Source organism: Hemiscyllium ocellatum, chromosome 17 (genome assembly GCF_020745735.1).
Source record: "Hemiscyllium ocellatum isolate sHemOce1 chromosome 17, sHemOce1.pat.X.cur, whole genome shotgun sequence".
In the NCBI taxonomy this organism is placed as follows: Eukaryota; Metazoa; Chordata; class Chondrichthyes; order Orectolobiformes; family Hemiscylliidae; genus Hemiscyllium; species Hemiscyllium ocellatum.
The window spans coordinates 69,712,322-69,739,965 of NC_083417.1; the positions used below are offsets into that span (position 1 = coordinate 69,712,322).

The following is a 27,644-nucleotide window of genomic DNA, read 5'->3' on the forward strand; positions in this document are numbered from 1 at the left end:
CATGGTATGCGGGACTTGTTTCTCGGCAAACTCACATGAGAGATCTCCTGCTGGCTGGATTTGTAATTCTTCTTGGTCAGGTTGTCCACAAGGTAGCTGATTTGAGACAAGGCCAGCGATAACGAGTCAAGATTCATTGCTGGTCGGGGCGGTCAGCTGAGGAAAGCGGGAAATGGTCATTATTCCCCTTTCTTTTACTGGAAAAAGAAAAATTTATCTCTTCTCTTCAGCGCCTTTCCTTTCTGTCTGTCTCGGTCCCTCTCTCTCTCTCTCTCTTTAAATATACAACGATGGAAGAGGGAGGGAATTGAGGGGGTTCGGAGGGGGAGGGGGGATTGGGGAGGAAGAGAGCTCCTTCTAAGTGTTCTCACGGGAAAGTCCGCCGCTCCAATGGTCACTCCACAAAGTGTCCGCTCCGCTTCCTTTGCAGACTTTGGCCCCGTCAGTCACACACACTCTCTCTCTCTCTCTCCCTTCCTCGATCTCAGTTCGGTCCGTTCGCCCCGGCGGGCCGCTCGCTCACTTTCCACCCGCTGTCGCTCTTCTTCCTCCTCCTCCTCCTCCTCCTGCTGCTGCTGCTGCTGCTGCGTGTAGCCTGAACATGGCGCTGCTCCGCCGGTAGGGTTAACACAGAAGGGAGGCTGAGGGTGTGCGGGGAGGATTGGGGAGGGGAGTAGGGGGTGGGGGAAATTAGCGGCCTGAGGGAGGGGAGTTGGGGGGGGGGGTAGAATAAGGGAAAGGGGTGGGGGGAGGAGGGAGGGAGTGCGGAGTAGGCCTGGGCCTGCTGGGCCGGGGATTTGTGTGTGAGGTGCGGGGAGGGGGTGTTGCTCTCTCTCTCTCGGCTTCTCGCTGGCGGGCTCGGTGCGAGCGGCTACAAATGGCGGCGGTTGGCCTCGCTCACTGCGCCATCTTGGAAACACCAACAACCCCCCTCCCCTCCCCCCCACCTTTCCCAAAAAAAATACTATAACCACCGGCCGGTGGGGGGAGGGGGGGAATATTCCTCCAGGAAACTTTTCGTCGTCGTGTGTGTGTGTATTTCCCGCCGGTGGAGAAAAATTTTAAGCCTTTGCGCTTCGCTTTTATTTTGGGGGAAGAAGAACCGATACCAGAAGGGCGAGAGCGAGACAGCTCGGACTTATTTGATAAGAGATGGGGGTAAAGTTGAGGGTTTCCGGTGAGCAGGTTCAAGGCAAAGGAGATTGCGGGTCTGTGTTCAAAAATTGTGTTATTTTATTTATTTCATTGTAGCGCTTTTTTAAAAAAGAAAAGGTCATGTTCAACCCGCCCTGGAAATCCATCCATGGCCCCTCTCTGACACAGTTCGAGAGAAAGACGGTCTCCCTCCTGACGAGTACAAAGCTCCGTCACAGCCAATCACCGAATCGGGCCGGACCCGCCAATCATATACCCGGCCCTCACCAAGCCGTGGCCAATCACACGTCCCGTCTCTCACCCGCCAAATACCCGCCACAATGCGCCAATCGGAGGCCATGCAACCCCAACCCGCCATTCACAAATCCCGCCTACACCAGCCAGCGCCAATCCCCGACACACGGGCCCCTTTCCCTCCTCCTTGTCGGAAGACCCGCCTCCTCACGCCAATCATAAAGCGCCGCCCTTGCCCTCCGCGCACGGAAACCACGCCCCCAGGTCGCCCGTGGCGATAACAAACCTCGCTCGCAGCGTGCTCGATGGTGGACACGCCCCCTCCACTTGGGGTCATCAACAAACCCCGCCCTTGGTTGCCGGGACCAGCCCACAACCAATCCGAAACGTCCCTCGGTCCCGACCACCGGGAAAACAATTACCCCTTTACCCGCCCACAGTTGGTACAGCCCAACGGTCTTCGCCTGACGATCAATGTATTTTTAGTTTCAGTAACACGCGAAATAACTTTACTTTCCTTGAAATGGATCGATGCTCTGTTTTAAAAGACGACTTTAGTTCAAGCAGAATATTCCGAATCTAAAGCCAGTGTGTAGGGTAGGTTTTTACTTTAATAATTATCAGATGCTCGGCGCGTGAGGGAGAGAGGAGGACAACACCATCAGAGTTTACACCAGCCCACACCCCACCCTCACCACCATCCCCCCCCCCCCCCCTCACCACCATCCCACCACCACCACCACCATCCCCCCTCCCCCTCACCACCACCACCCCCCCTCACCACCACCACCCCCTCACCACCACCATCCCCCCACCACCACCACCATCCCCCCCCTCACCACCACCATCCCCCCTCACCACCACCATCCCCCCCCCTCACCACCACCATCCCCCCCACCACCACCATCCCCCCCACCACCACCACCACCACCCCCCACCATCCCCCCCTCACCACCACCATCCCCCCCCTCACCACCACCACCATCTCCCCCCTCACCATCCCCCCCCTCACCACCACCATCCCCCCCCTCACCACCACCATCCCCCCCACCACCACCACCCCCCCCCTCACCACCACCACCCCCTCACCACCACCCCCCCACCACCACCATCCCCCCACCACCACCACCATCCCCCCCCTCACCACCACCATCCCCCCTCACCACCACCATCCCCCCCCTCACCATCACCATCCCCCCACCACCACCACACCCACCCACCACCATCCCCCCACCACCACCACCACCCCCCTCACCACCACCACCACCACCCCCCCCCCCTCACCACCACCACCATCCCCCCCCTCACCACGACCACCATCCCCCCCCTCACCACCATCACCCCCCCTCACCACCATCACCCCCTCACCACCACCATCACCCCCCCTCACCACCAACACCCCTCACCACCACCACCATCCCCCCCACCACCAACACCCCTCACCACCACCACCAACACCCCTCACCACCACCACCACCATCCCCCCCCTCACCACCACCACCATCCCCCCTCACCACCACCATCACCCCCTCACCACCACCATCACCCCCCCACCACCACCATCCCCCCTCACCACCAACACCCCTCACCACCACCAGCATCCCCCCTCACCACCACCACCATCCCTCCCACCACCAACACCCCTCACCACCACCACCCCTCACCACCACCATCCCCCCCCTCACCACCACCACCATCCCCCCTCACCACCACCATCACCCCCTCACCACCACCATCACCCCCCCACCACCACCATCCCCCCTCACCACCAACACCCCTCACCACCACCACCATCCCCCCTCACCACCACCACCATCCCTCCCACCACCAACACCCCTCACCACCACCATCCCCCCCTCACCACCACCACCATCCCCCCTCACCACCACCACCATCCCCCCCCACCACCACCATCCCCCCTCACCACCACCACCATCCCCCCCACCACCAACACCCCTCACCACCACCACCATCCCCCCTCACCACCACCACCATCCCCCCTCACAACCACCACCATGCCCCCCACCACCACCACCCCTCACCACCACCACCATCCCCCCCCTCACCACCACCACCATCCCCCCCCTCACCACCACCACCATCCCCCCCCTCACCACCACCACCATCCCCCCCTCACCACCACCACCACCATCCCCCCCCTCACCACCACCACCATCCCCCCCCTCACCACCACCACCATCCCCCCTCACCACCACCACCACCCCTCACCACCACCACCATCCCCCCTCACCCCTCACCACCACCACCATCCCCCCCACCACCACCACCCCCCCCACCACCACCACCCCTCACCACCACCACCATCCCCCCTCACCACCACCACCATCCCCCCCCCACCACCACCATCACCCCCCCACACCACCACCATCACCCCACCACCACCACCATCCCCCCCCCACCACCACCATCCCCCCCTCACCACCACACCCCCTCACCACCATCACCCCCTCACCACCACCATCCCCCCCACCACCACCCCCCCCCCCCACCACCACCCCCCCTCACCACCACCATCCACCCACCACCACCATCGACCCACCACCACCATCCCCCCCACCACCCCCCTCACCACCATCCCCCCCTCACCACCACCACCATCCCCCCCTCACCACCACCACCGCCATCCCCCCCCTCACCACCACCATCACCCCCCTCACCACCACCCCCCCTCACCACCACCAGCATCCCCCCCTCACCACCACCATCTCCCCCCCCTCACCACCATCCCCCCCCTCACCACCACCACCATCTCCCCCCTCACCACCACCATTCCCCCACCACCATCCCCCCTCACCACCACCATCCCCCCTCACCACCACCATCCCCCCTCACCACCACCACCATCCCCCCCCTCACCACCACCACCATCCCCCCCCTCACCACCACCACCATCCCCCCCCTCACCACCACCACCATCCCCCCCACCACCATCCCCCCCCCCTCACCACCACCATCACCCCCTCACCACCACCACCACCCCTCACCACCACCACCATCCCCCCTCACCCCTCACCACCACCACCATCCCCCCCACCACCACCACCCCCCCCACCACCCCCACCCCCCCCCCACCACCACCACCCCTCACCACCACCACCATCCCCCCCTCACCACCACCACCATCCCCCCCCCACCACCACCATCACCCCCCCACACCACCACCATCACCCCCCCACACCACCACCATCACCCCACCACCACCACCATCCCCCCTCACCACCACCATCCCCCACCACCACCACCATCCCCCCCTCACCACCACCATCCCCCCACCACCACCACACCCACCCACCACCATCCCCCCCTCACCACCACCATCCCCCCACCACCACCATCCCCCCCCACCACCACCATCCCCCCCCACCACCACCACCCCCCCTCACCACCACCATCCACCCACCACCACCATCGACCCACCACCACCATCCCCCCTCACCACCATCCCCCCCCACCACCCCCCTCACCACCATCCCCCCCTCACCACCACCACCATCCCCCCCTCACCACCACCACCGCCATCCCCCCCCTCACCACCACCATCACCCCCCTCACCACCACCCCCCCTCACCACCACCAGCATCCCCCCCTCACCACCACCATCTCCCCCTCACCACCACCACCATCTCCCCCCTCACCACCACCATTCCCCCACCACCATCCCCCCTCACCACCACCATCCCCCCTCACCACCACCACCATCCCCCCCCTCACCACCACCACCATCCCCCCCCTCACCACCACCACCATCCCCCCCCTCACCACCACCACCATCCCCCCCCTCACCACCACCACCATCCCCCCCTCACCACCACCACCATCCCCCCCCCTCACCACCACCACCATCCCCCCCCTCACCACCATCATCACCCCCTCACCACCACCACCCCTCACCACCACCACCCCTCACCACCACCACCATCCCCCCTCACCACCACCACCATCCCCCCCACCACCAACACCCCTCACCACCACCACCACCATCCCCCCCTCACCACCACCACCATCCCCCCCCTCACCACCACCACCACCATCACCCCCTCACCACCACCATCACCCCCTCACCACCACCACCATCACCCCCTCACCACCACCACCATCACCCCCTCACCACCACCACCATCACCCCCTCACCACCACCATCACCCCCTCACCACCACCACCCCTCACCACCACCACCATCCCCCCTCACCACCACCACCATCCCCCCCACCACCATCCCCCCCTCACAACCACCACCATCCCCCCCCCTCACCACCATCCCCCCCCTCACCACCACCACCATCCTCCCCTCACCACCACCACCTTCACCCCCTCACCACCACCATCACCCCCTCACCACCATCATCACCCCCTCACCACCACCACCCCTCACCACCACCACCATCCCCCCTCACCACCACCACCATCCCCCCCACCACCAACACCCCTCACCACCACCACCACCATCCCCCCCTCACCACCACCACCATCCCCCCCCTCACCACCACCACCACCATCACCATCACCCCCTCACCACCACCATCACCCCCCTCACCACCACCACCATCACCCCCTCACCACCACCACCATCACCCCCTCACCACCACCATCACCCCCTCACCACCACCACCCCTCACCACCACCACCATCCCCCCTCACCACCACCACCATCCCCCCCACCACCATCCCCCCCCTCACAACCACCACCATCCCCCCCCTCACCACCATCCCCCCCCTCACCACCACCACCATCCCCCCTCACCACCACCACCATCCCCCCCACCACCATCCCCCCCTCACAACCACCACCATCCCCCCCCTCACCACCACCACCATCCTCCCCTCACCACCACCACCATCACCCCCTCACCACCACCATCACCCCCTCACCACCATCATCACCCCCTCACCACCACCACCCCTCACCACCACCACCATCCCCCCTCACCACCACCACCATCCCCCCCACCACCAACACCCCTCACCACCACCACCACCATCCCCCCCTCACCACCACCACCATCCCCCCCCTCACCACCACCACCACCATCACCCCCTCACCACCACCATCACCCCCTCACCACCACCACCATCACCCCCTCACCACCACCACCATCACCCCCTCACCACCACCATCACCCCCTCACCACCACCACCCCTCACCACCACCACCATCCCCCCTCACCACCACCACCATCCCCCCCACCACCATCCCCCCCTCACAACCACCACCATCCCCCCCTCACCACCATCCCCCCCCTCACCACCACCACCATCCCCCCCCTCACCACCACCATCACCCCCTCACCACCATCACCCCTCACCACCACCACCATCCCCCCTCACCACCACCACCATCCCCCCCACCACCATCCCCCCCACCACCCCTCACCACCACCACCACCATCCCCCCTCACCACCACCACCATCCCCCCCCTCACCACCACCACCATCCCCCCCCTCACCACCACCACCCCTCACCACCACCACCATCCCCCCCCTCACCACCACCATCCCCCCCTCACCACCACCATCACCCCCTCACCACCACCATCACCCCCTCACCACCACCATCACCCCCCACCACCACCACCACCCCCCCCCACCACCACCATCCCCCCCCTCACCACCACCATCACCCCCACCATCACCTCCACCACCACCATCACCCCCCCACCACCACCACCCCACCCCCCCACCACCCCTCACCCCCACACACCACCCCCCCTCACCGCCACCACCATCCCCCCTCACCGCCACCACCACCCCCCCACCACCACCACCTCCACCATCCCCCCTCACCACCACCACCATCCCCCCTCACCACCACCACCATCCCCCCCACCACCACCACCATCTCCCCCCTCACCACCACCACCATCTCCCCCCTCACCACCACCACCATCCCCCCCCTCACCACCACCACCATCCCCCCCCTCACCACCACCACCATCCCCCCTCACCACCACCACCACCCCTCACCACCACCACCACCCCCCCTCACCACCACCACCATCCCCCCTCACCACCACCATCCCCCCTCACCACCACCCCCCCTCACCATCACCACCACCACCATCCCCCCCTCACCACCACCATCCCCCCCCTCACCACCACCATCCCCCCCCTCACCACCACCATCCCCCCCCTCACCACCACCATCCCCCCTCACCACCACCATCCCCCCTCACCACCACCACCATCCCCCCCCCACCACCACCACCATCATCCCCCCTCAGCATCACCCCCCTCACCACCACCACCACCATCATCCCCCCTCACCACCACCACCACCATCATCCCCCCTCACCACCACCACCATCATCCCCCCTCACCACCACCACCATCCGTCACCACCACCAGCCCCCCTCACCACCACCATCCCCCCTCACCACCACCACCCCTAACCACCACCACCACCCCTCACCATCACCACCCCCCCTCACCACCACCCCTCACAACCACCACCCCTCACCACCACCATCCCCCCTCACCACCACCATCCCCCCTCACCACCACCACCCCCCCTCACCACCCCCCCTCACCACCCCCCTCACCATCACCCCTCACCACCACCACCCCTCACCACCACCACCCGCCTCACCACCACCATCCCCCCTCACCACCACCACCCCCCCTCACCGCCACCCCTCACCGCCACCCCTCACCGCCACCCCTCACAACCACCATCCCCCCTCACCACCATCCCCCCCACCACCACAGCCCCTCACCACCACCATCCCCCTACCACCACCACCACCCACACCACCCCCCTCTACCCCCACACAGCCCATCCCCCGGGAGTAACCCCCACACAACCCCTCGCCCTGGGATTAACCCCTCACAGCCCCTCCCCCCGGGATTAACCCCACATAGCTCCTCCCCTGGGATTAACCCCCATACAGCCCTTTCCCCGGGATTAACCCCCACACAGCCCCTACCCTGGGATTAATCCCCACACAGCCCCTCCCACAGGATTAACCCACACACAGCTCCACCCTCCAGGATTAACCCTCACACAGCCCCTCCCCCCAGGATTAAGCCCTATACAGCCCCTCACCCCGGGATTAACCCCCACACAGCCCCTCCCCTGGGGTTAACCCCCACTCAGTACCTCCCCCCGGGACTAACCCCCACACAGCCCCTCCCCTGGGGTTAACCCCCACACAGACCAGTCCACAAGAGTTAACCCCCACTCAGTACCTCCCCCCAGGATTAACCCCCACACAGTACCTCCACCAGGATTAATCCCCACGCAGCCCCTCCACCGGGATTAGCCCTCACACAGCCCCTCTTCCCGAGATTAACCCTAATAATGCCCCACCCCAGGATTAACCTCCACACAGCGACTCCCCTGCATTTACCCACACACACAGACCATCCCCGGGATTAACCCCCACACAGCCCCTCATCTGGGATTAACCCTCACACAGCCCCTCTTCCCGGGATTAAACCCCACACAGCGACTCCTCCCGGGATTAACCCTCACAATGCCCCCCACAGGGATTAACCCTCATACAGCCCCACCCCCGCATTTACCCACACACACGCACAGACCATCCCTGGGATTAACCCCCCCAAGCCCCTCATCCGGGATTAACCCTCACACAGCCTCTCCCCCGGGAATAACCCTCACACAGCCCCTCCCTCCGGATAAATCCACACACTGCCACTCCCCCGGGATTAACCCCCACACACCACCTCCCCTGGGATTAACCCCAACACAGGCCCTCCCCCCGGGATTAGCCTCCACACAGCACCTCATCTGGGATTAACTCCCACAAAGGCCCTCCCCCAGGATTAACCCCCCCACTGCCCCTCCCTTGCAATTAACAACACTCAGCCCCTCCTCCGGTATTAACCCCGACAACAGCCCTTCCCTCGCGATTCACCCCCACACAGCCGTTCACCTAGGATTTGCCGTCACACAGCCCCTCCCAGCGGGATTACCTCCCGCACAGCCCCTCCCCAGAATTAACCCTCACACAGCCCCTCCCCTGGGGTTAGCCCTCACACAGCCCTCCCCGGGATTAACACACTCAGCCCCTCACCCCGGGATTAATCCACACACAACTCCTCCCCTGGGATTAACCCCTGCACAGCCCCTTCCCCTGGGATTAACCCCCACAGAGCCCCTCCTCTACACACTCCCCAGGAATAACCTCCACACAGCCCCTCCCCCACACACTCCCTGGGATTAGCCCCCACTCAGCCCGTCCCCCAATCTCCCCAGGATTAACTGACCCACTGTCCCTCCACCACTCTATCCCCGGGATTAATCCCCACACAGCACCCCCCCACGCACTCCCAGAGACTAACCTCCACACAGCCCTACCCCCACACTCTCCCCAGGATTAACCACCACACAGCCCCTCCCCCAGGGATTAACCTCCACACAGCCCCTCCCCCAGGGATTAACCTTCACACAGCCCTTCCCCTGGATTTGCCCCCACACAGACCCTCCCCACACTCTCTCTCTGAGACTAACTCCACACAGCCCCACCCCTACACACTCTCTGGGATTAACCCGTACTCAGCCCGTCCCCCACACTCTCCCCAGGATTAAACCCCACACACCCCCTCCCCCCACACCCTCCCCATGATTAACCCCCACAAAGCCCCTACCCCACAGTTGCCCCAGATTTAACCCCCAAGCAGCCCCTTCCCCTACACTCTCCCTGAGAGTAACGCCACACAGCCCCACCCCCACACTCTCCCTGAGACAAAACCCCCCCATAGCCCCTCTCCCTGAGACTAACCCCCACACAGGTCCTCACCTCACACTCCCTGAGACTAACCCCATACAGCCCCTCCCCCACACTCTCCCCAGGATTAACCCCCACACAGCCCCAACCCCACACTCTCCCTGAGACTAACCCCCATACAGATCCTTCCCCCTACACTCTCCCTGAGACTGATCCCACACGACCCCTCCGCCACACTGTCCCTAGGATTAACCCCCACATAGCCCCTCCCCACCCACACTCTCCCTGAGATTAAGCCCATACAGCCCCACCCCCACACACTCCCTGAGACGAATGCCACACAGCCCCTCCCCCACACACTCCCCAGGATTAACCCCCACACAGCCCCTCCCCCACACACTCCCCAGGATTAACCCACACAGTGCCCCTCACCCACTCTATCCCCGGGATTAACCCACACACCGCCCGTCCCCCACACTCTCCTGAGACTAACCTCCACACAGACCCTCCCCTCACACTCTCCCTGAGACTAACCCCACACAGCCCCTCCCCCACACACTCCCCAGGATTAACCCACACAGTGCCCCTCACCCACTCTATCCCCGGGATTAACCCACACACCGCCCGTCCCCCACACTCTCCTGAGACTAACCTCCACACAGACCCTCCCCTCACACTCTCCCTGAGACTAACCCTACACAGCCCCTCCCCCGCACTCTCCCTGAGATTTACCCCACACAAACCCTCCACCACACTCTTCCCCAGGATTAACCCCCACACAGACCCTACCCTCCCCACACTCTCCCTGAGACTAACCCCACACAGCCACCCCCCGGATTAACCCCCACACTGCCCCTCCCCCGGGATTAAACCCCACACAGCTCTTCCCCTGGGATTAACCCCCTCCCCCCCACCTGATTAACACCACACAGCCCCTCCCCCGGATTGACCCCCACACTGCCCCACCCCTGGGATTAAACCCCACACAGTTCCTCCCCCCGGATTAAACCCCTCAGAGCTCCTCGCCCGGGATTAACCCTCATCCAGCCCCTTATCTGATATTAACCCTCACACAGCTCCTCACCTGGGATTAATCTCCACACAGCCCCTCCCCCAAGATTAACTCCCATTCAGCCCCTCCCCCACACACTCCCCAAGATTAACACCCATACAGCCCCTCGCCACAGACACCCCCCAGGATTAACACTCTCACAGCCTCTCCCCCACACACTCCCTAGGATTATCCCCCACAATGCGCCTCCCCCACACTCTCCCTGCAACTAACCCCACACAAACCACCCCCATACTCTCCTCGGGATTAATCCACACATAGATCCTTCCCCCACAAACTGACCCTGAGACCAACCCCACACTGTCCCCGGGATTAACCCCCAAACAGCCCCTCCCCACCCACACACTTCCTGAGATTAACCCTACAAAGCCCCTCACCCCCACACTCTCCCTGAGACTAACCTCACACAGCCTCTCACCCCCACACACTCCTTGAGAGTAACCCCACACAGCCCCTCCCCCACACACTCCCTGAGACTAACCCCACACAGCCCCTCCCCCACACTCTCCCTGGGATTAACCCCCTCACAGCCCCTCCCCCCACACTGTCCCTGAGACTAACCCCACACAGCCCCTCTCGCACACTCTCCCTGGGATTAACTCCCCACACAGCCCCTCCCCCACATTCTCCCTGAGGCTGACCCCACACAGCCCGTCTCCCTCAGACTAACCCCACACAGCCTCTCCCCTCACACTCTCCCTGAGACTAACCGCACACAGCCCCTCCCCCACACTCTCCCCGGGATTAAACCCCACGCAGCCCCTTGCCCCACACTCTCCCCGGGATTAACCCCCACACAGCCCCTCCCCCACAGTCTGCCCAGGATCAACCCCCACACAGCCCCTCCCCCACACTCCCCGGGATTAACCCCCACACAGCCCCTCCCCCACAGTCTCCCCAGGATCAACCCCCACACAGCCCCTCCCCCACAGTCTCCCCGGGATTAACCCCCACGAAGCCCCTCCCCCTGCACTCTCCCTGAGACTAACGCCACACAGCCCCACCCCCACACTCTTCCCGGGATTACCACCCATACAGTCCCTCCCCCCTCACTCCCTGAGGCTGACCCCCACACAGCCCATCCCCCACACACTCCCTGAGACTAGGCCACACAGCCCCTCCCTCACTCTCCCTGAGAGTAGGCCACACACAACCCTTCCCTCACACTCTCACTGAGACTAACCCCACACCGCTCCTCCCCTCACACTCTCCCTGAGACTAGCCCCTCCCACCATACTCTCCCCGGGATTAACCCTAACATAATAGCCCCTTTCCCCGGGATTAACCCTCACACAGCCCCTCCCCACGGAATTAACTCTCACACAGCCCCTACCACACAGTATTAACCCTCACACTGCCCCACACCTCGGGATTAACCCTCAAACATCCCCTCCTCCTGGAATTAACCCTCACACTTCCTCCCCCCCCCCGGGATTAACTCTGACATTGCCCCTCCCCCGGGATTAACTCCCACACTGCCCCCTCCCTGGGATTAACCCTGACATAGCCCCTTCCCCGGGATTAACCCCCAAACAGCCCCTTCCCCGGGATTAACCCCCATACTACCCCTCACCTGAGATTAAACCCCACACAGCTTTGCTCCGTGGATTAACCATCACACAGCCCCTCTTCCCGGAATAAATTCTCACAGCCCCTCCCCCCGGGATTAACCATGACACAGCCTCTTCCCCCGAAATTAACCCCCACACAACTCCTACCCTGGGATTAACCCCCTCACAGCCCCTCCCCCGGGATTAACCCTCACAGAGTCCCTCCCCCGGGTTTAACCCCCACACAGCCCATCATGGTATTAACCCCCATACTGCCCCTCCCCCGGGATTAAACCCCACACAGCTTCTCCCCCAGATTAACCCTCACATAGCCCCTACCCCCAGAATTAACCCTCACAGCCCCTCCCCCGGGATTAACCCTGACACAGCCTCTCCCCCTGTAATTAAACCCCACACAGCCCCTCCCCCGGGATTAACCCCCACACAGCCCCTCCCCCGAGATTAACACCCACACACCCCCACCCCCAGGAATAATCCCCACACAGCCCCTTCCCCTGGGATTAACCCCCACACAGCCCCTCCCCCTGGATTAACCACCGCACAGTTCAACCCCCAGGATTAACACCCACACAGCCCCACCCCCGGGATTAACCCCCACACAGCCCCTCCCCTGGGATTAAACCCCACACAGCTGCTGCCCCCGGATTAACCCTCACAAGCCCCTCCGCCCTGGGATTAACCCCCACACAGCCCCTTCCCCTGGGATTAACCCCCACACAGCCCCTAGCCTGGGATTAATTCCCAAACAGCCCCTCCCCCGGGATTAATCCCCACATAGCTCCTCCCCTGGGATTAACCCCCATACTGCCCCTCTCCCGAGATTAAACCCCACAAAGCTTCTTCCCCCGGATTAACCCTCACACAGCCCGTCCCCCCGGAATTAACCCTCGCAGCCCCTTCCCTGGGTTTAACCCCCACATAGCTCCTCCCCAGGGATTACCCCCATACTGCCCCTCCCCCAGGATTAAACACCACACAGCCTCTGCCCCGGGATTAAACCCCACACAGCCCCTCCCCTGGCATTAACCCTCACACAACCCCTCCCCCGGGATTAATACACAATCAGACCCTCCCCCAGAATCAACCCATACACAGCCCCTCCCCCAGGATTAGCCCTCACACCGCTCTTCCCCTGGGAGTAACCTCCGCACAGCACCTTCCCCTGAGATTAAACCCCACACAGCCCCTCCTCTTCCCGGATTAACCCCACACATCCCCTTCCCCGGATTAACTCCCACACGGCCCCTCCCTCGGGATTAACACCCCCTCATCCCCTTCCCCGGGATTAAGCCCCACACAGCTCCTACCCTGGGATTAACTCCAACACAGCCCCTCCCCCAGGATTAACCCCACACAGCGCTCCCCCGGGATTAACCATCACACAGCCCATCCCCCGGGATTAACCCCTGCACAGCCCCTTCCCCTGAAATTAACCCTCACACTGCCCCTTCCCCAGGATAAACCCCCACAGAGCCCCTCCTACCGGGAGTTAACCCCACACATCCCCTCCCCCAGGATTAACTCCCACACAGCCCAACCCTGGGATTAACTCCCACACAGCCCCTCCCCTGGGATTAATCCCCACACTGCCCCTTCCCCTGGATTAAGCCCCACATAGCCCCTACCCTGGAATTAACTCCCACACAGCCACTCCCCTGGGATTAACCCCCACACTGGCCCCTTCCCCTGGGATTAACCTCCACACTGCCCTTTCCCGGGATTAACCCCCACACAGCCACTCCCCCAGGGATTAACCCCCACACTGGCGCCTTCCCCCAGGATTAACCCCCACACAGCCACTCCCCCAGGGATTAACCCCCACACTGGCCCCTTCCCCGGGATTAAACCCCACACAGCCCCTGCCCCTGGGATTACCCTCCCAAAGGCCCACCCCAGGACTAACCCCCACACAGCCACTCCCCACAGGATTAACTCCCACACAGCCCCTTCCCCAGGATAAACCCCCACACAGCCCCACCCCCAGGGATTAATCCCCACACAGCCCCTCCCTCAGGGGTAAACAATCACACAGCCCCTTCCCCAGGATAAACCCCCACACAGACCATCCCTGGGATTAACCCCCACACAGCCCCTCCCCGACACTCTCCCCGGAATTAAACCCCACACAGCCCCTCATCTGGTATTAACCCTCACACAGCTCCTTCCCTTGGGATTAACCCCACACACCGTCCCTTCCCTGGGAGTAACCCCCACACAGCCCCCCCACCTGGATTTACCCCCAGACAGCCGCTCCCCTGGGATGAAACCCTACACAACCCCTCCCCTAGGAATAATCCCCACACAGGCCCCTTCCCCTGGGATTAACCCCCACACTGCTCCTTCCCTGGCATTAAACCCCACACAGCTCCTCCTCCCGGATTAACCCTCACACAGCCCATTCCCCTGGTATTAACCCCCACACAGCCCCTCCCATTGGGATTAACCCTCACACAGCTCCTTGCCCGGGATTAACTCTCATGCAGCCCCTCATCTGGTATTAACCCCACACATCCCCTACCCCGGGATTAAATCTCACACTGCCCCTCCCTCGGGATTCACCCCCACACAGCCACTCCCCTGGGAATAGCCCTCACACAGCCCCTTCCCCCGGTATTAACCCCCACACAGCCCCTCCCCTGGGATGAATGGCCACACAGCCCCTCCTCCCGCGATTAACCCCCACACAGCCCCTCTCCCCGATATTAATCCCCACACAGCTCCACCACGGGGATTAATATCCACACAGCCCGTACCCCGGGATTAACAGACACAAGCCCCTCCCCCTGGATTAACCATCACACAGCCCCTCCCCTAGGATTAATACGCACTCAGCCCCTCCCCCGGGATGAGCCCACACACAGCCCCCCCCCCAGGATTAGCCCTCACACCGCCCCTCCCCTGTGATTAATCCCCACACAGCCTCTTCCCCAGGCATTAGCCCCCACACAGCCCCACCCCAGGGATTATCACCCCACAGACCAGCCCTGGGATTAACCCTCACACAGCACCTTCCCGGGAATAATACACATTCAGCCCCTCCCCCAGGATCAACCCACACATAGCCCCTTCACCGGATTAGCCCTCACACCACCCTTCCCCTGGGATTAACCCCCGCACAGCCCCTTCCCCTGAGATTAACCCCCACACTGCCCCTTCCCCAGGATAAACCCCAACACAGCCCCTCCCACTGGGATGAAACTCCACACAGCCCCTCCCCTTACCAGATTAACCCAACACACCCTCCCCAGATAAACTCCCACACAGCCCCTCCCCCGGGATTCACCCCCACACAGGCCCCTTCCCCTGGGATTCACCCCCACACAGGCCCCTTCCCCTGGGATTAACCCCCACACAGGCCACTTCACCTGGGATTAATTCCCACACTGCCCCTTCCCCAGGATGAAACCCCACATAGCTCCTACCCTGGGATTAACCCCTACACAGCCCCTCCCCCAGGATTAACCCTGACACAGCCCCTCCCCCCAGGATTAACCCACACACAGCCACTTCCCCCAGGGATTAACCCCACACAGGCCCCTTCCCCTGAGATTAACCCCCTCACTGCCACTCCCCCAGGATCAACCCACACACAGACCTCCCCCGGGATTAGCCCTCACACCGCCCTTCCCCTGGGATTAACCCCCACACTGCCCCTTCCCCAGGATAAGCCCCCACACAGCCCTTCCCACCAGGATGAAACCCCACACAGCCCCTCCCCTTCCCAGATTAACCCAACACATCCCCTCCCCCCGGATTAACTCCCACACAGCCCCTCCCCCGGGATTAACCCCCACACAGGCCCCCTTCCCCTGGGATTAACCCCCACACTGCCCCTTCCCCAGGATTAAACCCCACATAGCTCCTACCCTGGGATTAACTCCCATACAGCCCCTCCCCCAAGATTAACCCCCACACAGCCCCACCCCCCAGGATTAACCCCCACACAGCCACTCCCCCAGGGATTAACCCCCACACAGCCCTGACCCTGGGATTAGCCATCACACCATCCTCCCCTGGATTAACCCCCGCACAGCCCCTTTCCATGGGATTAACCCCCACACTGCCCCTTCCCCAGGATTAACCCCAACACAGCACCTCCCACTGGGATTACATCCCACAGTCCTTCCCCTTCCCGGATTAACCCCACATATCCCCTCCCCCCGGATTAACTCCCACACTACCCCTTCCCCGGGATTAACTCCCTCACAGCCCCTCCCCCGGTATTAACCCTCACACAACCCCTCCCCATGGATTAAGCCCCACACTGCCCCTCCCCCAGATTTACCCCCACACAGACCATCCCCTGGCATTAACCCTCACACAGCACCTCCCCCTGGAATAATACACATTCAGCCCCTCCCCCAGGTTCAACCCACACACAGCCCCTCCCCCGGGATTAGCCCTCAAGCCGCCCTTCCCCTGGGATTAACCCCCACACAGCCCTTTCCCCTGGAATTAACCCCCACACTGCCCCTTCCCCAGATTTACCCCCACACAGACCATCCCTGGGATTAACCCTCACACAGTCTCTCCCCCGGGAATAATACACATTCAGCCCCTCCCCCAGGTTCAACCCACACACGGCCCCTCCCCCGGGATTCGTCCTCACGCCGCCCTTCCCCTGGGATGAACCCCCGCACAGCCACTTCCCCTGGAATTAACCCCAACACTGCCCCTTCCCCAGAATAAACCCCCACACAGCCCCTACGCTGGGATTAACCCCCGCACAGCCCCTTCCCCTGGAATTAACCCCCACACTGCCCCTTCCCCAGGTTTACCCCCACACAGCCCCGCCCCTGGGATTAATCCTCACACTGCTCATTCCCTGGAATTAACCCACACACTGCCCCTTCCCCGGGATTAACTCCCACAGCCCCTTCCCCGGGATTAACTCCCACAGCCCCTTCCCCGGGATTAACTCCCACACAGCCCCTCCCTGGGATTAACCCCCACACAGACCCCTTCCCCTGGGATTAGTCCCCACACAGCCCCACCCCCAAGGATTAACCCCCACACAGCCACTCCCTCAGGGATAAACCCTCACACAGCCCCTCCCCCGGATTTACTCCCGCACAGACCATCCCTGGGATTAACCCCCACACAGCCCCTCCCCAACACTCTCCCCGGAATTAAATCCCACACAGCTCCTCATCTGGTATTAACCCTCACACAGCTCCTTCCCCTGGGATTAATCCCCACGCTGTCCCTTCCCTGGGATTAACCCCCACACATCTCCTGCACCCGGATTAACACCCAGACAACCCCTCCCCTAGGAATAATCCCCACACAGGCCCCTTCCCCTGGGATTAAACCCCACACAGCCCCTCCCCTGAGATTAACTCCCACACTGCCCCTCCCCTGGGATTCAACCCCACACAGCCCCTCCCCTAGGATTAAACCCCACACAGGCCCCTTCCCCTAGGAATAATCCCCACACAGGCCCCTTCCCCTGGGATTAAACCCCACACAGCCCCTCCCCTGAGATTAACTCCCACACTGCCCCTCCCCTGGGATTCAACCCCACACAGCCCCTCCCCTAGGATTAAACCCCACACAGGCCCCTTCCCCTAGGAATAATCCCCACACAGGCCCCTTCCCCTGGGATTAACCCCCTCACTGCCCCTTCCCTGGGATTAACCCCCACACTGCCCCTTCCCTGGGATTAACCCCAACATAGCACCTCCTCCCGGAGTAACCCCACACATCCCCTCCCCCCGGATTAACTCCCACATTGCCCCTTCCCCGGGATTAACTCCCTCACAGCCCCTCCCCCAGGGATTAACCCTCACAAAGCCCACCCCAAGATTAACCCCCACACAGCCACTCCCCCCAGGATTAATCCCCACCCAGCCCCTCCCCCGGTATTACCCCCCACACAGCCCCTTCCCCTGGAATTAATCCCCACTCTGCCCCTTCCCCAGATTTATCCCCACACAGACCATCCCTGGGATTAACCCACACACAGTCCCTCCCCCGGAATAATACACATTCAGCCCCTCCCCCGGGATTAGCCCTCAAGTCACCCTTCCCCTGGGATTAACCCCTGCACTGCCCCTTCCCCAGATTTACCCCCACACAGACCATCCCTGGGATTAACCCTCACACAGTCCCTCCCCCGGGAATAATACACATTCAGCCCCTCCCCCAGGTACAACCCACACACAGCCCCTCCCCTGGGATTAGCCCTCACGCCGCCCTTCCCCTGGGATTAACCCCCGCACAGCCCCTTCCCCTGGAATTTATCCGCACACTGCCCCTTCCCCAGGATAAACACCCACACAGCCCATCCCCTGGGATTAACTCCCTCAGCCCCTTCTCCGGGATTAACTGCCACACAGCCCCTCCACTGGGATTAACCCCCACACAGACCCCTTCCCCTGGGATTAGTCCCCACACAGCCCCACCCCCAGGGATTAACCCCCACACAGCCCCTCCCTCAGGGATAAACCCTCACACAGCCCCTCACCCGGATTTACTCCCGCACAGACCATCCCTGGGATTAACCCCCACACAGCCCCTCCCCGACACTCTCCCCGGAATTAAATCCCACACAGTCCTCATCTGGTATTAACCCTCACACAGCTCCTTCCCCTGGGATTAATCCCCACGCTGTCCCTTCCCTGGGATTAACCCCCACACAGCCCCTGCACCTGGATTAACCCCCAGACAGCCCCTCCCCTGGGATTAAACTCCACACAGCCCCTCCTCTAGGAATAATTCCCACACAGGTCCCTTCCCCTAGGATTAACCCCACACAGGCCCCTTCCCCTGGGATTAACCCCCACACAGCTCCTTACCCGGGATTAACCCCCACACAGACCCTCCCCTGGGATTAACTCCCACACTGCCCCTCCCCTGGGATTAAACCCCACACAGCCCCTCCCCTAGGATTAAACCCCACACAGCCCCTCCCCTAGGAATAATCCCCACACAGGCCCCTTCCCCTGGGATTAACCCCCACACTGCTCCTCCCCTGGGATTAACGCCCACACTGCCCCTCCCCTGAGATTAAACTCCACACAGCTCCTCATCCCGGATTAACCCTCACACAGCCCATACCCCGGGATTAGCCCCTACACAGTCCCTCCCCCGGGATTAACCCTCATACAGCTCTTTGCCCGGGATTAACTCTCACGCAGCCCCTCATCTGGTATTAACCCTCACACAGCTCCTCCGGGATTAACCCCCACACAGCCGCTAGCCTGGGATTAACCCCCACACAGCCCCTCCATGGGATTAACACTCACACAGCCCCTCCACGGGTTTAATCACTCACACAGCCCTTACCCCGGGATTAACCAACCCCCACACAGCCCATCCTCCAGGGATTAACCCCCACACAGCTCCTCCCCCCGGGATAACCCCCACACAGTCCCTCCTCCCAGGATTAACCCTCACAGCCCCTCCCGTGGGATTAACCCCCACACAGCTCCTCCACGGGTTTATCACACTCACACAGCCCATACCCCGGGATTAACACCCACACAGCCCCTCCTCCAGGAGTAACCCCCACACAGCCCCTCCCACAAGAGTAACCCTCACACAGCCCCACCCCACACTATCCCCATGGTTAACCCCAACACAGTTGCTCACCCACACTCTCCCCGCCAGTAACCCAAATACAGCTCCTCCCCTGCGATTAACCTCCACACATCCCCTCCCCAGGATTAATCCCCACACAGCCCCTCCCCCCTCACACTCCCTGCGATTAACCCCCACACATCCCCTCCCCCGGGATTAATCCCCACACAGCCCCTCCCCCCCCCCCACACTCCCTGCGATTAACCCCCACACATCCCCTCCCCTGGGATTAACCTCCACACAGCTCCTCCCCCACATACTCCCCAGGATTAACTCCCACACTGCCCCTCACCCACTCACTCCCCAGGATTAACCCCCACATAGCCCCTCACCCACCCTCTCCCCAGGATTAACCCCACACAGCCCCTCCCCTACACTCACCCCAGGATTATCCTCCACACAGCCCCTCCCCACACACACCCCAGGATTAACCCCCCACACAGTCCCTCCCCCACACACTCCCCGGGATTAACACGCACTCAGTCCGTCCCCCACACTCTCCCTGAGACTAACCTCCACACGGACCCTCCCCTCACACTCCCCTGAGACTAACACAAACACAGCCCCTCCCCCACACTTCCCCAGGATTAACCCCCACACAGCCACTCCCCCCAGGATTAGCCCCCACACAGCCCCTCCCCTAGGGATTAACCCCCATACAGCCTCTCCCCAGGGTTTAACCCTCACAGCCCCTCCCCTGGATTTACACCCACACAGCCCCTCCCCCGGGATTAACCCCCACTTTGCTTCTTCCCTTGCGATTAACACACACTCAGCCCCTCCCCGGGGATTAACCCCTACACAGAACCTCCCTCAGATTCACCCTCACACAGCCACTCCCCTGCGATTAACCCTGACACAGCCCATCCCCCGAGATTAATACACACTCAGCCCCTCCCGCAGAATTAACACCAACACAGCCCCTCCCCCAGGATTATCCCTCACACAGCCCCTCCCCAGGATTAACCCTCACACATCCCCTGCCCCAGGATTAACACACAGCCCCTTCCCTGGGATTAACCCCTGCACAGCCCCTTCCCCTTGGATTAACCCCTGCACAGCCCCTTCCCCTGGGATTAACCCCCACATTGCCCCTCCACCGGATTAACCCCCAGATAGTCACTCTGCCAGGATTAACCCCCACACAGCCCCGCCCCTAGGAATAATCCCCACACAGGCACCTTCCCCTGGGATTAACCCCCACACTGCCCCTTCCTCAGGATTAACACCCACATAGCTCCCACACTGGGATTAACCCCCAAACACCACTTCCCTGGGATTAACCCCAACACAGCTCCTCCCCTGGGATTAAGCCCCACACAGCTCCTCCCCCCAGATTAACCCTCACACAGCTCCTCCCCCCGGAGATTAACACCTACACAGCCCCACCCCTAGGAATAACCCCACACAGGCCCCTTCCCCTGGGATTAACCCCCACACTGCCCCTTCCCCGGGATTAACCCCCACACTGCCCCTCCCCTGGGATTAAACCCCACACAGCTCTTCGTCCGGGATTAACTCTCACGCAGCCCTTCATCTGGTATTAACCCTCACAGAGCTCCTCTCCTGGGATTAACCCCCGCACAACCCCTCACCCGGGATTAACCCACACACAGCCACTCCACGGGATTAACACTCACACGTCCCTACCCCGAGATTAACACCCACACAGCCCCTCTTCCGGGATTAAACCCCACACAGCCCCTCGCCCACGATTAATCCACACACAGCCCCTCCACGGGTTTAACACTCACACAGCCTCTAGCCCGGGATTAACCCCAACACTGCTCCTCCCCGGGATTAAACTTCACACAGCTCCTCCCCCCGGATTAACCCTCACACAGCTTGTTCCCCGGAATTAACCCCCACACAGCCCCTCGCCCGCGATTAACCCACACACAGCCCCTCCACAGGTTTAACACTCACACAGCCCTTACCCCGGAATTAAACCCCACACAGCCCCTCCCCTCCTGGATTAACCCACACACAGTCACTCTCCCTGGAATTAACCCCTGCACATCTCCTCCCCCCCGGAATTAACCCTCACCCAGCTCCTCCCCCAGAATTAGCCCCCACACAGCCTCTCCCCCAGGATTAACCCTCACACAGCCCCTCCCCGGGATTAACCCCCACACAGCCCCTCCTCCAGGAGTAAACCCCGCAAGGCCCCCTCCCCCAGGTATTAACCCTCACACAGCCTCTCCCCCGGATTTACCCCCACACAGCCCATCCTTGGGATTACCCTCCACACAGCCCCTCCCCAACACTCTCCCCGGAATTAACCCCCACACAACCCCTCATTTGGTATTAACTCTCACACAGCTCCTCCCGTGGGATTAACCTTCACACAGCCCCTCCCCCGGGATTAATAGCCACACAGCCCCTCCCCCGGGATTAACTCCCACACAACCCCTCCCCTGGGATTAACCCGCACACAGGCCCCTTCCCCTGGGATTAGCCCCCACACTGCCCCTTCCCCGGGATTAACCCCCACACAGCACCTACCCTGAGATTACCTCCCACAAGCCCCTCCTCCAAGATTAATCCACACACAGCCCCTCCCCCAAGATTAATCCCCATACAGCCCCTCCCCTGGGATTAACCCGCACACAGCCCCTCCCCTGGGATTAGCCCCCACACATCCCCTCCCCCAGGGATTAACCCCCACGCAGGCCCCTTCCCCGGGATTAATCCCCACAAAGCTCCTACCCTGGGATTAACTCCCACACAGCCACTCCCCCCAGGATTAACCCTCCCACAGCCCCTACCCCGGATTTACCCCCACACGGACCATCCCTGGGGTTAACACCCACACAGCCCCTCCCCCAGGATTAACCCCCACACTGTTCCTCCCCCTGGAATTAACCCTCACACAGCCCACCCCCCAGTTTTAACCCCCACACAGCCCCTCCCCCAGATTTACCCCTACACCCCCTGGGATTAACCCCCACACAGCCCCTTCCCAACACTCTCCCCGCAATTACACCCCACACAGCCCCTCATCTGGTATTAACTCTCACCCAGCCCCTCCCCGGGATTAATACCCACACAGTCCTTCCCCTGGGATTAACCCCCCACACAGCCCCTCCCCCAGGATTAATACCCACACAGCCCTTCCCCTGGGATTAACCCCCCACACAGCCGCTCCCCTGAGATTAACCCCTACACTGCCCCTTCCCTTGCGATTAACACACACTCAGCCCCTCCCCGGGAATTAACCCCTATAGAGACCCCCACTCGGATTCACCCTCACACAGCCCCTCCCCTGGGATTAATCTTGAAACAGCCCCTCCCCCGGACCTCCCCTGGGATTAGCCCTCACACAGACCCTCCCCCGGGATTAATCCACACTCAGCCCCTCCCCCAGGATTAACCCCAACACAGCGCCTCCCCCAGGATTAACCCCCACACAGCCCCTCCCCCACACTCTCCCTGAGACTAACCCCACACAAACCCACGCCCTCACTCTCCCCGGGATTAACCCTCACACAGACACTCCACCCCACATTTTCCCTGAGACTCACCCCACACAGCCCCTCCCCCACACTGTCCCTGAGACTAAACCCACCCAGCCCCTCCCCCACACTCTCCCTGTGATTAACCACCCCACAGTCCCTCTCCCCACAATATCCCTGAGGCTATCCCCACACGGCCCCTCTCCCACATTCTCCCTGAGGCTAAACCTTCACAGCCCCTCTCCCCACACTCTCCCCGAGACTAACCCCCACACTGCGCCTCTCCCCACACTCTCCCTGAGACTAATCCCACAAAGCCTCTACCCCACACTCTCCCTGAGACTAACCCCCACACAGCCCCTCCCCCACACTCTCCCTGAGACTAACCCCACACGGCCCCTCACCCACATTCTCCCTGAGGCTAAACCTTCACAGCCCCTCTCCCCACACTCTCACTGACACTAACCCCCACACAGCCCCTCCCCCACACTCTCCCTGAGACTAACACCCGCACAGCCCCTCCCCAACACAATCCCCAGGATTGACCCCCACACAGCCCCTCCCGCACACTCTCCCTGAGACTAACCCCCACACAGCCCCTCCCGCACACTCTCCCTGAGACTAACCCCCACACAGCCCCTCCCCCACACTTTCCCTGCGACTAACCCTCACACAGTCCCTCCCCAGGATTAACCCCCACACAGCCCCTACTCCATACTCTCTCTGAGACTAGCCCCTCCCCTCACACTCTCCCTGAGATTAACCGCACACAGCCCCTCCTCCCACACTCTCCCCAGGATTAACCCCCACACAGCCCCTTCCCCCACACTGTCCCTGAGACTAAACCCACCCAGCCCCTCCCCCACACTCTCCCTGAGACTAACCCCACACGGCCCCTCCCCCACACTCTCCCTGGGATTAATCCCCATACTGCACCTCCCCCACACTCTCCCTGAGACTAACCCCTATACAACCCCTCTCCCCACACCCTCCCTGAGACTAACGCACACAGAGCCACTCCCCCACACTCTCCTTGAGACTAACCCCACACATCCCCTCCTCCACACACTCCCCGGGATTAGCCCCCACACAGACCCTCCCCTCACACTCTCCCTGAGACTAACCCCACACAGCCCCACCCCCACACTCTCCCTGAGACTAACCCCACACATCCCCTTCCCCACAGTCTCCCTGAGATTAACCCCAACACAGCCCCTCCCCCACAGTCTCCCTGAGATTAACCCCCACACAACCACTCCCCCACAGTCTCCCTGAGACTAACCCTCACACAGCCCCTCCCCAGGATTAACCCCCACACAGCCCCTACTCCACACTCTCTCTGAGACTAGCCCCACACAACCCCTCCCCTCACATTCTCCCTGAGACTAACCCCACACAGCCCCGCCCCCAGTCTCCCTGAGACTAACCCCCACACAGCCCCTCCCCCACACACTCCTCAGGACTAACACCCACACAACCCTTGCCCCACACTCTCCCTGAGACTAACCCCCACACAGCCACTCCCCCACATTCTCCCCGGGATTAACCCCCCAATTGCCACTCCCTCACACTCTTCCTGAGACTAACCCCCACACAGCCACTCCCCCACATTCTCCCTGAGACAAACCCCCACACAGCCACTCCCCCACACTCTCCCTGAGACTAACCCCTACACAACCCCTCTCCCCACACTCTCCCCGGGATTAACCCCCACACAGCCCCTCCCCCACACTCTCCCTGGGATTAATCCCCATACTGCACCTCCCCCACACTCTCCCTGAGACTAACCCCCACACAGCCCCTCTCCCCACAACCTTCTTGAGACTAACGCCCACAGAGCCACTCCCCCACACTCTCCCCGAGATTAACCACCACACAGCCACTCCCTCACACTCTCCCTGAGACTAACCCCCACACAGCCCCTCTCCCCACACTCTCTCAGGGATTAACCCCCACACTCTCTCAGGAATTAACCCTCACACAGCCCCACCCCCTCACTCTTCCCGGGATTAACCCCCACACTCTCTCAGGAATTAACCCTCACACAGCCCCACCCCCACACTCTCCCAGGGATTAGCCCCCACTCAGCCCCACCCCCTCACTCTTCCCGGGATTAACCCCCACACCACCCCACCCCACTCTCTCCCCAGGATTAACCCCCACACAGCCCCTCCTCCACACACTCCCTGGGGTTATTAGTTTTGATTGTGTTAAAAGTCCAAATTCATAGTGGTATGTTGTAACAATATAAAACAACATTGTTGTTTCTCACACTTGTGACAACCTTTGCTACACATGGGAGTACACATGATGTCACAAGTAGTAGAGATGAGGATTCCGGCATGTTCTCTCAAATAACTTTGGCATTGTATGTCAGTGACATTTGAATGTACCCATGGTCTACCTGAAGAACCCTCGTGGAAAGGCATTGACCAGCAACCTACACTTTGAGGACTTGGATAAAAACTGTAAAAAGAAATTGCAAATTTGCCAACACTTCACAGAAGCTGTTTTTTTCCCAATGGCAGTTAACTGTCATTTAGCTGTAAGTGATTCTTTGAATATGTGCTAATTGCTGTGAACAGAAAGGTGATACAGCACTTACAACTTGGGTGTGGTTTAAGTCAGGTGTACAAAAATAAACAGTCTCTGCTAACACTTGTCAGCAGAGAGTGGGAATAAAATGAGATCATCACAAAACAATGGGGAATTTGGAGCAGATGGCACTGTTTGTTTGGCTGCAATGATTTTGAATTGCTGCTAAATACTTAATTTTTACACTGGAGACATGACCAAAACAGTCCATTCCAGCTCTACTTGAGCCTCCTCCCATCTTCAGTCTATTATTGTACACCAGTATTTTCTGCATTATAACACTGGCTCCACTTCTAAACTATGTAATTAGCTATAAAGAGGTTTGAGACCGACACTTGCAATATGCTTTAATGCAATATATTGTTTGCTTCAACCACTTTCTTTTGTGGCAAGTTCCATGTTTTCATCACTCTCTGTAAAGTAGTTTTTCTTCTGAATTCCCTATTAGGTGATGGGCACAGAAGTCAGCCTACAAAGCAGTTTGTTATCCCACCATGCCCCAAAAGCTGCAAAATCTGAGTGACACCTGGGAAAGTTTGAAACAGAAGCTTCAGTGCTGTCGATGGAAGATCTAATCTGGATAATGCCAGACAAACATGAGCAGCCTCCAGGAAGCAGGCACCTAGGGAGCAAGGAAGTCAACACTCCTATATGATAACTACATGAGAAGGCCACTGCAGGAGAATGCTGAACACTTTTGTCCAACATGGCCTTTCTACTCCCAGCTCACGACTGGTCAAAGGTTTTAGGACGGTCAACAAAATGGTTTTAAAGATACCATGAAAGTGATTGAATTTCACTTAAACAGCAAGGAAGAGGATGCACTGAATTGTTCACAGTGACTTGCTTCACCGAGTCCTAACTGCTAATATAGATTGGTCTTTGTTTTAATGCTATTTCTCTCATTTATCTTACCTTTTCCATTGTACTATGTGCAGCTAAACCAAGTCTGCACCTCACCATGTGTTAGATTTGTTCCCACAATCCTTCTTTAGGATTGGGATCTACTCAGGCCCATCTGGTCTGCTGTGATAGAAGAAATTCACTTCCTGCTCTAATTAGAAGAGGGTCCATTATTGAACAACAGAGAGTTTATTGCACATTAGCAACTAGTTACAGATTATATTAAAATTGAAGAGAATCTGGAAATTATGTCTTACTTTGTCAAGATCCTAACCTGAGTTGCCCTTAAGTCCACATGAAAATATCATAGCACACAGTGCTTAAAATGCTTCATTACTAACCCTTTCAGACCTTTACTACTTTATACAACATG

At 60.6% G+C, this 27,644-nt stretch overlaps 1 protein-coding gene and 1 long non-coding RNA gene across 7 annotated transcripts in view; one reads left to right on the forward strand and one right to left on the reverse strand.

Annotated features, from left to right (window-relative positions):
• cnot1 (CCR4-NOT transcription complex, subunit 1) overlaps positions 1-933 on the reverse strand; it is a 159,222-nt gene extending 158,289 nt beyond the window's left edge. For 4 of the 6 annotated variants that reach the window (XM_060838294.1, XM_060838292.1, XM_060838290.1 and 1 more), the window contains exon 1: positions 36-932. In XM_060838294.1, coding sequence (XP_060694277.1) covers positions 36-137 — 102 coding nt within the window. In that variant the 5' untranslated portion in view covers positions 138-932. Of the gene's footprint in view, positions 1-35 lie in introns of all 6 variants that reach the window. The other 2 variants (XM_060838289.1, XM_060838293.1) reach the window with 2 other exon arrangements.
• On the forward strand, positions 349-27,517 carry LOC132824036 (uncharacterized). Its single transcript, XR_009645631.1, has 2 exons — positions 349-618; positions 26,817-27,517. It is a non-coding gene; the product is annotated as an uncharacterized LOC132824036 (long non-coding RNA).
• Positions 27,518-27,644: the final 127 nt, after the last annotated feature.